Raw genomic sequence first — 12,606 nt, forward strand, 5'->3', positions numbered from 1 at the left:
ACATGAAAGCATGTCTAATTTAAATGATTACTCTATCACCCTATTACTCGGGGTCTCCATACATACACTTTTACCCATACAAAATCTTTCATGCCCTGTTTCAACTGTCCCCCAGTTAATGCTGTTAATTGTATTAACATATTTCATGAATTGTCGACCATCAGGATGTCAATATTTGGACTAAGCAAGCTGTGATGTACTTATGTTGCGAGTATCTTATACCATATATGAATCGCGAACTCTGAAACAGAACGCTGAGCTCTCTGCAAAGAAGGCTCCATGCGGTGAGATGATCTCTACGGGCGGTGGACTAATCAATTGTCCTTACGCTCAAAAAGATAAAACAAATTGGTGGGGATGATCTCCAACGTAAGATTGCTTGATCCACTGGTCACTCAACTTTGAAATTTACGCCATCAATATGGTGAACAGCAGATAGGATGGTCCAACGTTGGGGATTGTCACTACTAAATATTGGTTTGTGATTAAAAACATATTTGACGTCTTCCATATTTTGATGAGAAACCACTTCCCTTCATTTTATAGGCAAGAACTGGATCAGGAAAATCTACAATTAATTTTACAGATAGTTCTTGTTTAATCCCTGCTGATACAATTTTGGCTCTTTCTNCAGAGAACTTAAAAACTCGTGGGAACACTCCCGTTCTAGTTGATCATTGTCTTTTTGTTCCTTTTTGTTCCTTTTTATTCTCCTTTTTTTTTTCTCCCTTCTTCTCTTTACTCTTTTTTTTTCTTCTCTGTTTTTTATTTTTTCTTTTTTTCTTCTTTTCTTTTTCCTGTTCCGAGGCCTGGATGCCTCAACTTGTAGCTAAGTTCACTTCCTAATTGAATGAAGTGGTAGCATACTACATTTTCTTAAAAAAAAAAAAAAGAAAGGATAAAACAAAACAGATTGGTGGGGATGATCTCCAGCGTAAGATTGCTTGATCCACCAGTCACTCAACTTTGAAATTTATGCCATCAATATAATGAACGGCAGATAGGACGGTCTAACGTTGGGGATTGTCACTACTAAATATTGGTTTGTGATTAAAAACATATTTAACGTCTTCCATATTTTGATGAGAAACCACTTCCCTTCATTTTATAGGCAGGAACTGGATCAGGAAAATCTACAATTTTACAGATAGTTCTTGTTTAATCCCTGCTGATACAATTTTGGCTCTTTGTATGATCTGTTAGGACTTATTAATGCCATTTAAAACATCATTAATTCCATCATTTAATGACCCACAATCCAACAAATTAAAATTAAGGCAAAACAAAATTATTGTAATACACAGTGTTTAGCACTTATTCGAAATACAACTTACATAACAAGCAAACGACACGCCAAGACTCAGAAAAGGATACACAAAATAAGCAACACCTAACACGTACGAGAGAGAAGCAACAACAATATATTTATAGTAATATTACACACATATATATGTATTTATGGTTCCCACAGGTGAGGGCTAGTGATGGTGGCCGTGTTTCTTCGCATCTTTCTTCTCGTGGTGCTCGTGGAACACGTAGCCGACACTGCCGACCGCCACAGTCGCAGCGATCTCCTCCTTAACTTTGTGACTGTGTGCGTTCTCAGGATCCTTCTTTGCCTTATGCTTCTCATGCTGTTCATACATTTGATATTGTCAGAGATACATAAATAACACAAAACTTAAGCTCATAGGGAAAATCATGCATAGAGATTAACACAAAACTTAATTAATTAGTCCTTAAACAAATCAGTCCGTATCATTCCCTAGCTTTACATATAGTTTCTTTTCATGAAAAACGAATAACAAGATCATTTACCTTAATTGACAATGGCACGTGCATGCTAATGACGATTTTTATACCAAAAATGACTCTAATTTTTATATCACAAATTTTATGTAATATTTGGTAGCAATAAATTGCTCGATTCAACTCTCTTTGCTCTCTATTTTTTTTCTCAAAACAAAAAAAAGGGAAAAAAAAAAAACAGTTCAATCAATGCATGCGATAATAGCGTCGGAGTAAAAGATTAGAGGATTACCAGAGCGTAGGCACCGGCGGCGACGGCGCCGAGCTCGCCAAGTTGCTCCATGTGCTTGTGGTGCTTTTCTTTCTTGGCGTAGTCGATTTCCGTCGAGCTCTGATCCTCCTTGTGGTGGTGGAAGAAGTGGTGGTGCTTCTCCTCCGACATTGTCGATAACAAGATTAATCACTTACTTAGACTCCCTTTGTTGATATTTAATGCTAGAGGAAATGATCAAAGGATATTTGTGTATGTTTGAAAGAAACTCGTTGATGATACATATATATAGGGGAACGAAGGGTATTGAAATTACATGGATGCCCTTCCCAGCCTAGGCTGATCGACACGGATTGGTGGACTTTCCAGGGGAAAATTTGGTAGTTCAACATTTTTACGGTAGTTTGTATTAATCTATGGCCGCGTACATGCATGTGCTTGGAATATTCAAAGCTCTTGTTAGAACTAAAACCGAGAAGATCTAGTTCGTCGGATGCGAAAATACCAAAAGAGATTCGAGAAAGAGAGAAGAAACATAAAGCACATAATATTTACGTGGTTCGGCCAACGGCCTACGTCCACGGGCGAAGACGGAACGGAGATCTTTATTATAATCAAAGTGGTGTACAAAATATGCCTCTCTCACAAAACCCTAATCCCAAAAAATACACCCATATTCCCTCTCTCATCTTCTGCACTAAACTAAAGGAATAAAGGGTATATTTATAATAGTGGTTAAATCCTAATACAACTAGAAATACAAATCCACTAAGATTAGGAATATCTCAATAAATTAGGCATAATCTAAACTTAACTTAATGGGATAATTAAAACAAAATAGGGTTAGAAAACCTTACAGTACTAGAATTCGAGGCATATTTAACAGCTCTTGAAACTCGTCCCCGCGTAGGAACTAGGAAGCTAATTAACTTATCCCCTTCTTGTGGAAAAAGTACCACACCAATCAATCATGCATGTTAACACGACTCAATGTGACCGACCGTCCCTAACGCAAGTGACAAAGAGCTTGATGATTGATATCCGAGATCTCGAGTTCGAATCCTAGTTGATTCATATTTTCAACTAAATTTATTTTTAAAATAAAATAAACGAAGCGGCTAGCATACTACCTATTTCTCTCAAAAAAAAGCGCGCGCGCGCGCACACACACACACACACAACTCAATGTGATAAATTACATTTGAGTATGGTAATCTAACATATCCAATAAAACTATATTTACCTAACACTCCATTTGAATAAAAAGAAAAAAAGTTAGGAGAGAAAATAACTTTCTCTTGTTTGGATCAAAATTCAAAGAGGGAAAAGAAGAAAACAAAAATGTCCTATGGTGATTCAAGGGTTGATATATGCACGAAATTCTGAACCTAATCTACCAATCAAAGGCGAAAAAAATTGACCTAATTTCAATGAAATGTTCTTGATTTTTTTAACAAAATTTTCTGATTTTATTGAAAGCTCTACATTAATCCACAATTAAGAGTTCTATAATTTCTTTACTTTGCCAAACTTTGTCTCATCAGTCGTTGTAGCCTGTGAAAGCGGGTACGTAAAACGCGTGGCTGAATTTCTTTTCTTTGTGCTTAAGGACCGCGAATTAATACAAGTTATGTCAAGTTAGGTGAGGAATTAATGGTGATAGATGTTGATGATTTTAACTATCCGCTTTCGCATCTCAACTAAAAGTGAACGGATTCAGGCTTAATATTTAAAAAGGATCCTATTGTGTAATAGTAATGTTTTAATCTATTCCAATTTAACTTCAATATAGTGAAATTATGTATCGACTTGGATTCAGTCTACTTTTTGTCAGCAATGAAAAATACTTTAGGAACGAAATTTTGTGTTATTAATTAAAAATAGCATGCGTAGTTAATATATATCCAGTATAAAGTACATATAGGTTTAAAATAGATGATCATTCAATGCAACGAAATAATAATTGCGGAATAGTTAATTTAATATAGTAAATAAATATTTTGTTAAGGAGAATAAGTCCTTGAATTGACATACTTTACACAGATGAGCTATGAACAAAATTAATAGTTGATTTATAATTATCCATGAGTTTATCGATTAATTAACTACTCGTTAATATATCCTCATAATATGAAAGCAAAGAATATAATTCACGGTATAGAAAACCAATTAGATTGGTTACATGAGATGGTGACCCAATTGGATTAGTCAATTCCGATGCTTACGCGGTGCAATTGTAGCATTTCTTCATGAGTAAGTATTATAGAAATTAACCAACAAGCTATTATCACACTGTTGAAACAATAAATGATCTCAAAAAATAATAATACTCAATTTAGGTTCCCTCTTTTTTTGGTTACCCTTACCTTCTATTTTCTTTTCGGCAAATATATGCTATAGAGTGTATTAATTGCTGGATGACAAATTGCTTACAGTTTGTATTTTTATAAGGATCAAAACTAATTTGATAATAAAATAAAAAATATAGTACATTTTTTTTTTTTGTTTTGAAGGAGACATAATATCAAACGAGGCGTAAGCTTTTGCTTATTCAACGTATAACTAATCTCTTCTTTTTTCTTCTTCCGGCAACTAGAGCGTTGTGATTCTACAGCTCCTTTTGAGTTACAAACATTGCATTTTTCTTTAAGTAATATTTTCAAAATTAATAAAGCGGATTAGATTTTTTTTGCTGACTATATTAGTTATTTTTTAAAAATATATACAGTAGATGACGAGCTTCTCAATAGAGTTTTACTGGAGAGCTCTTCGCATAAGTTTTGTCCGATCAAACCCGTGTATAAAGCGTGGTTGGGGTTGGGTCGGCTAAGGAGTCATCAGAGGAAGAGCCATATATGATTGGCCCATTTTGGTTGCCCGATCGTGCAGGGAACTCCGTAATTTGCGGTAAGTCAACTTAAACCATAGAAAATTAGAAAGAGAAACTGGAAGCTTGAAACCCACTTTCTCATTATAATTCAATCCAATCACGTGCAATCCACTTGGCTTCGCTGTATCCATTGACGAAGAATGCCCAGCTTTATCTTTTTATTTTCTCATTCCCTCTTTTTCAATAATTTGTTATCTCTTTACAATCTTTTTATTAAGTATAAGACTATTCAGATTTAAGCTAGTTTTAGCTCTGTTAATATGGTTATCGGAGCGGACTAAGCGCTCCACGAACTACGGAGATAACATTATAAAAAAACTTAGATATGATCGAACACAATTGAAAATTATGGAGAGAACTAGAAATAGACGAGATGCGTGACAAAAAAACCAACAATTAAAGTAAAAAACAAATAAAAAATAAGTTATTTTCCTAAGCATTTAATTTTTTTTGTGCTGTTATGAATGTTTGGCACAAACATCGGTACGAAATGTGAGTTGCCACCAATTTGACCTCGTCCCCTTTCTCTAGGTTTGCATCAACAAGGGAGGAAGATGGTATAGAGGATGTTTTAACTTATGTAACATTTATTAATTTGCTATTTTCGAAACTGATAAACTTATAAATATATATATAAAAGATATGTTTCCTTTAATTGAATGAAATATTATATTATGGTTAGAGTCGTGCGCAACATGACCTGAAACGTTGTGCCAAATTACCTTTTTGAATATTTAAATTCAACGAATTAGCTGGCCATGTGATCCAGTACAAGGTAGCTGTTTTTGCTGCATATGTATAATCAGCGAATATTAGTTTGCTAATAAAAAAACCTGTGCTAGTAATAGTATGCTTGCACACAAAATAACTTAGTTGCCCCTATGTTAATGCAGAATTGTCACTTATATAGATCCAGAAGCTATCTTACATAAAACAGAGCCCAAATAAAGGAAATAAAGAAAAAAAAAAAGGAAGTGGGTTATATTATTGCACAATCTAATTACCTATCTAAAACTTAGAGCCAACAATGTTTGGAAGAGAAAATTGTGGATAATTTATTCGTGCAATGCGTATTTAGTAAATTTCTAATAATAACAACTAGTCTTGAACCGACCGTCCCTAAAGTAAGTGGCAAAGGGCTTGGTGGTTGGTATCCAAGACCTAAGTTCGAATCCAAGTTGATTTACATTTTCAGCTAAGTTTATTTCTAAATGAAATAAACGAAGCGAGTAACGTGCTACCGATCTCTCAAAAAAAAAAAAAAAAAAAAAACTAGCCTTGAAGGGGATTCAGTCTATGAATTTTGGTGATGATGTGACTGTCCTTTAGGATAATTGGATGTTAATATATAGAACTCAGCCTATTCGTTTTATACTGACCAGACTGATAACTTACTAGTGGGTTATTTGAAATGTTAGAAACGATATGCATTTAGAAAGATTAATGCAAATCCTTTTTCAGTAGTCAATAAAATCAGATACTTGAAAATTTTGTGGGAGAAATTTCTCACGGCAAAGTAGCTACTTTGTATTCTATTAACCTTCTTTTTTTGTTCGTCTTAATTGAGGTCTACTATCTTACCCCTGCAGCATAATTCATACTTCTAATGAATGAAGCGGATGACATGCTATTTTTTTTCTCAAAAAAAAAAAAATATGTAGAACAATTTGAAAAAATTGTTGATATATTGGATTTTTTTCATTAAGGCATTATGATATTCTATACATCTTTCCCTTGCAATGGAAGAATATACAGATGTTTGTGCATTTGGATTTAGAAGTTCATTTCAACATTTGTAGTAATGGTATCATACACCTAATTTGCCAAATTTGGAGTTACTGTTTCTAGAAGCGCACAAGCTGTTTAATTAGCAGATATTAATATGTAACGTATCTTATTTGTGTACTTATATATTGACAATTTGGAGTTTTTCTGTTGCAATTTAAGTTCTTTTTTATGATCACTCTAAAATTCTTCTCAAAAGCAATTTGATATATCAGATTAGATAATTTTTGGAATTGGATTCTAGATCAGTTTCAAACCCCAGCTAAATTCTAATTACTTATCAAGTGAGATATATATAACATGAGTGCGTGTGAACTAATTAGTTTAAGCAATTAATTTTGATCTCAAATGCAGATTATTCTAGAGCGATTTTGACGCGGCGCTGGATAAGGCTCACTTGTCATGTACCCATTGGGCGTTGGTTGGATATCACATCAGATGCGATTGCAATGGTTTGACATTTGCTCGACGTCGCGGTCTTAGGTTCGAGAAAGTTCTCACTATGACAGATATATACAGTAGATGACGAGCTTCTCAATAGAGTTTTACTGGAGAGCTCTTCGCATAAGTTTTGTCCGATCAAACCCGTGTATAAAGCGTGGTTGGGGTTGGGTCGGCTAAGGAGTCATCAGAGGAAGAGCCATATATGATTGGCCCATTTTGGTTGCCCGATCGTGCAGGGAACTCCGTAATTTGCGGTAAGTCAACTTAAACCATAGAAAATTAGAAAGAGAAACTGGAAGCTTGAAACCCACTTTCTCATTATAATTCAATCCAATCACGTGCAATCCACTTGGCTTCGCTGTATCCATTGACGAAGAATGCCCAGCTTTATCTTTTTATTTTCTCATTCCCTCTTTTTCAATAATTTGTTATCTCTTTACAATCTTTTTATTAAGTATAAGACTATTCAGATTTAAGCTAGTTTTAGCTCTGTTAATATGGTTATCGGAGCGGACTAAGCGCTCCACGAACTACGGAGATAACATTATAAAAAAACTTAGATATGATCGAACACAATTGAAAATTATGGAGAGAACTAGAAATAGACGAGATGCGTGACAAAAAAACCAACAATTAAAGTAAAAAACAAATAAAAAATAAGTTATTTTCCTAAGCATTTAATTTTTTTTGTGCTGTTATGAATGTTTGGCACAAACATCGGTACGAAATGTGAGTTGCCACCAATTTGACCTCGTCCCCTTTCTCTAGGTTTGCATCAACAAGGGAGGAAGATGGTATAGAGGATGTTTTAACTTATGTAACATTTATTAATTTGCTATTTTCGAAACTGATAAACTTATAAATATATATATAAAAGATATGTTTCCTTTAATTGAATGAAATATTATATTATGGTTAGAGTCGTGCGCAACATGACCTGAAACGTTGTGCCAAATTACCTTTTTGAATATTTAAATTCAACGAATTAGCTGGCCATGTGATCCAGTACAAGGTAGCTGTTTTTGCTGCATATGTATAATCAGCGAATATTAGTTTGCTAATAAAAAAACCTGTGCTAGTAATAGTATGCTTGCACACAAAATAACTTAGTTGCCCCTATGTTAATGCAGAATTGTCACTTATATAGATCCAGAAGCTATCTTACATAAAACAGAGCCCAAATAAAGGAAATAAAGAAAAAAAAAAAGGAAGTGGGTTATATTATTGCACAATCTAATTACCTATCTAAAACTTAGAGCCAACAATGTTTGGAAGAGAAAATTGTGGATAATTTATTCGTGCAATGCGTATTTAGTAAATTTCTAATAATAACAACTAGTCTTGAACCGACCGTCCCTAAAGTAAGTGGCAAAGGGCTTGGTGGTTGGTATCCAAGACCTAAGTTCGAATCCAAGTTGATTTACATTTTCAGCTAAGTTTATTTCTAAATGAAATAAACGAAGCGAGTAACGTGCTACCGATCTCTCAAAAAAAAAAAAAAAAAAAACTAGCCTTGAAGGGGATTCAGTCTATGAATTTTGGTGATGATGTGACTGTCCTTTAGGATAATTGGATGTTAATATATAGAACTCAGCCTATTCGTTTTATACTGACCAGACTGATAACTTACTAGTGGGTTATTTGAAATGTTAGAAACGATATGCATTTAGAAAGATTAATGCAAATCCTTTTTCAGTAGTCAATAAAATCAGATACTTGAAAATTTTGTGGGAGAAATTTCTCACGGCAAAGTAGCTACTTTGTATTCTATTAACCTTCTTTTTTTGTTCGTCTTAATTGAGGTCTACTATCTTACCCCTGCAGCATAATTCATACTTCTAATGAATGAAGCGGATGACATGCTATTTTTTTTCTCAAAAAAAAAAAAATATGTAGAACAATTTGAAAAAATTGTTGATATATTGGATTTTTTTCATTAAGGCATTATGATATTCTATACATCTTTCCCTTGCAATGGAAGAATATACAGATGTTTGTGCATTTGGATTTAGAAGTTCATTTCAACATTTGTAGTAATGGTATCATACACCTAATTTGCCAAATTTGGAGTTACTGTTTCTAGAAGCGCACAAGCTGTTTAATTAGCAGATATTAATATGTAACGTATCTTATTTGTGTACTTATATATTGACAATTTGGAGTTTTTCTGTTGCAATTTAAGTTCTTTTTTATGATCACTCTAAAATTCTTCTCAAAAGCAATTTGATATATCAGATTAGATAATTTTTGGAATTGGATTCTAGATCAGTTTCAAACCCCAGCTAAATTCTAATTACTTATCAAGTGAGATATATATAACATGAGTGCGTGTGAACTAATTAGTTTAAGCAATTAATTTTGATCTCAAATGCAGATTATTCTAGAGCGATTTTGACGCGGCGCTGGATAAGGCTCACTTGTCATGTACCCATTGGGCGTTGGTTGGATATCACATCAGATGCGATTGCAATGGTTTGACATTTGCTCGACGTCGCGGTCTTAGGTTCGAGAAAGTTCTCACTATGACAGTCATTTTATTTACAATTAATAATTAATAGTAAATATTGTCTCAAAAATTTAGATCTTGCATAGAAATGCAAAAGTAATTTTTTTTTTTAAAAAAAATATTTTTGAATCAAAGTTATTACCTTGTTCTTAGAATGTTGTCTTCATGTAACATTAATTATATTTAATTAGATTTTTTTTATCTATATGATACAGGTATTATGATATCCTACATATGATGCTAGACTTAAAAAAAAACAAAAGAATAATAATTCGATCTTGAGGTACAAAACAATTTTTTTTTTTTGTATATAGATTAAAGGACACAAAACAAAGCAAGTACATCAACCAAGAAAGCACAGGATCGATACACCCAGAGCCACAAACAAACAGGCTCTTATTTAAGATGCAGAACCACAACCCCCTAAAACACCACGCGTAGATCTCATGCAATACATAAACATAATACGAGATATATTGAGAATTAGATATATAGATAGATCATCAAACTGAATTAACACTGAAGGTACTAGCTAGCTGGCTAGCTAGATCCTTCATTGAACCACTGTTTAGAAGAGGTGGTGGCGCTTCTCGCCGCCGTCGTGCTCCTCGGCGTCCTTCTTCGAGTCCTTCTTCTCGTGGTGCTCGTGGAAGGCGTACCCGCCGCTCCCCACGGCCACGGCCGCCGCGACCTCCTCCTCTATCTTGTGCTTGTGGGCGTGCTCCGGGTCCTTCTTTGCCTCGTGCTTCTCATACTGTTTTTAAAAATTATTAATACCAGTTATTAAGATCAATACTACCCCCAAATTACGTAGTAGCTAATCAATTACCTAGTAATTTTTTTTTGCAGTAAATTTCACTATAAAGTGGAATTTACTGAATATAAATAAATACGGTTGTCCAATAACTTACACATTTATTTCAGCTCGTCGTCTTGAACTTATTAAAAAATTTCGAGTCCAAACGCAAGGAAAAGTATTTGATAAAATTTAAGAGTTACCAGAGCAAAGGCGCCGGCGGCGACGGCGCCCATCTCGCCGAGGTGCTCCTTGTGCTTGTGGTGCTTCTCCTCCTTTTTGTAGTTCTCGTACTCTTCCGCATCGGTCGGCTCCGTCACCACCGCCGCCGCCGCGGTGGTCGTGCTGTAGCCGGCGCCGGTGCCGTCATCGTAGCTGGAGTACGCGGTCTCCTGAACCACCGCCACGTCCTCGGCCTGCTGCTCGTCCTTGTGGTGGTGGAACAAGTGGTGGTGGTGGTGCTTCTCCTCGGCCATTTGATTAAATATCAGTTGCTAAAAAGAGATTAAGATTTAGATTAGAGAACCAAGGTTGGTTGATATTTGGGATGATTTGGTGGATATGTAACGAGGAGATCGATGGGGCATATATAGCGGAAGCGGCCGTAGCAACGGTACAATTGGACGGTGGTGATTCGCGGAGATCACGGATCTGAATCGCCGTTGAAAAATGCATGGTAATAATTTATTTATTGGGTACCGTAGCCGCACTCAATATAATAATTCTAATTTATATTTATTTTAAAGGTCCTGATTTAATGCAAAGAGACCACCCCTAGTCGCACCCTCCCTCATGTGGAGTGGGCTCCTTTGGTCGTATTAATTTTGGGCAGAGTAGTGGATGGATCACGCGGAATAGCATTTTTAGTCATAAAAAAAAAAAAAGCGTTGTAAATATCTGGAAAAATTAAACAAAGAATTGAAACTTACACTCTAGGATACCGTTTGGTTCGGATATAAGCAAGAACTAGCTATTACAGGGATAGGTACAAGTATGGGGATAAGAAAAATAGTATTTGGATGAAAATTGAGTTGTTTAAGAATAATTTTAGATGGTTTTATATAGAAAATAGAGGTGTTGGCGGAGATAACCGAGAACTATTATTCTCGGGTAAAAAATTAGCGTTTGGATATAAAAGAGGGATAAGGGCTTATTTCTATCCCTATCCCCTAACCAAACGCTGCCCGAGCATTTGGCTTAGATATAAGAAGCTAGAATAAATTCTTATTCCCCTATTGTTTCCAGAAAAATATTTTTAACACAAGAACGGTAAATTTTGTACCCTTGAAAAAAGATGGTATAATCTGGTATAACTTTGGAACAGCTGTTCCGCCCTCTCTCCCTGAAACGAGCTTGTTCTCAAGCGGGAATAAGATTAATAAAAATCTAATCTAATTTTAATTATAGTATTAAATTATTATTAATCTAATTAATATATTAAGTCATTATCTATTGCTTAAATATTGCTTAAATAGTAAAGTAATTAATTAATTTATTATTTATCATAAATTAACTAATTAAAATTAATATTCTAATCAATTTATTCAATAACCAATATATTTATATTAAACAACCATTAATATTTATTTTTAACTGATTATCTAAATAAAATAATTTACTAACTAATTAAAAAGTTATGTTATTTCTATAATTAACAAATTAATTAGTTAATGTATTGAATTATTAATTTATTGATTGATTATAATATTCATAGCTAATAAATTTATTAATTTATTTAATTATTTTTAATTAATATTTTGATATTAATTAATTAGATAAACTATTTTTAATTTAAATTTATAACTCTTATTCCCCTGCGCTAATCTAACCATCTAAATATTATTTACTTTATTCCGAAAATAATCTAATTTTCATTCAAATATAAAATTAATCTAATTTCTGCTTATATCTTAACTTGTATCTATACCATTAAATTAATGAGGGTTTGGAAATTAAAACATACTGTGTAGAACTCTAAAATTCATGGCAGCCAAATATATCTATTTTCAGCATACTGTGAATTGAGCTGCAATTAATACTTTTAAAAATATCCAGTCAGTCATTAGTGCTTGTAGGCTTTTTTGGCACTTAAATGAAAAAATGTGCTATTTTGATAATAGTTATCCCCTAGTGTTGACTGAGTGGATGGTGAAATAGTATAATCT

General features: G+C 33.9%; 2 protein-coding genes across 2 annotated transcripts; both read right to left on the bottom strand.

Annotated features, from left to right (window-relative positions):
* LOC109722776 (abscisic stress-ripening protein 2-like) lies at positions 1,243-2,291 on the bottom strand. The gene is made up of 2 exons (XM_020250912.1): positions 2,042-2,291; positions 1,243-1,634 (listed from the first exon to the last, which is right to left on the bottom strand). Exons 1-2 carry the CDS (start codon positions 2,189-2,191, stop codon positions 1,479-1,481), a joined length of 306 nt encoding a protein of 101 aa, XP_020106501.1. The 5' UTR covers positions 2,192-2,291; the 3' UTR covers positions 1,243-1,478.
* LOC109723450 (abscisic stress-ripening protein 2-like) lies at positions 9,930-11,014 on the bottom strand. The gene is made up of 2 exons (XM_020251806.1): positions 10,645-11,014; positions 9,930-10,399 (listed from the first exon to the last, which is right to left on the bottom strand). Exons 1-2 carry the CDS (start codon positions 10,915-10,917, stop codon positions 10,214-10,216), a joined length of 459 nt encoding a protein of 152 aa, XP_020107395.1. The 5' UTR covers positions 10,918-11,014; the 3' UTR covers positions 9,930-10,213.

Source organism: Ananas comosus, linkage group 17 (assembly GCF_001540865.1).
Source record: "Ananas comosus cultivar F153 linkage group 17, ASM154086v1, whole genome shotgun sequence".
Taxonomy (NCBI): Eukaryota; Viridiplantae; Streptophyta; class Magnoliopsida; order Poales; family Bromeliaceae; genus Ananas; species Ananas comosus.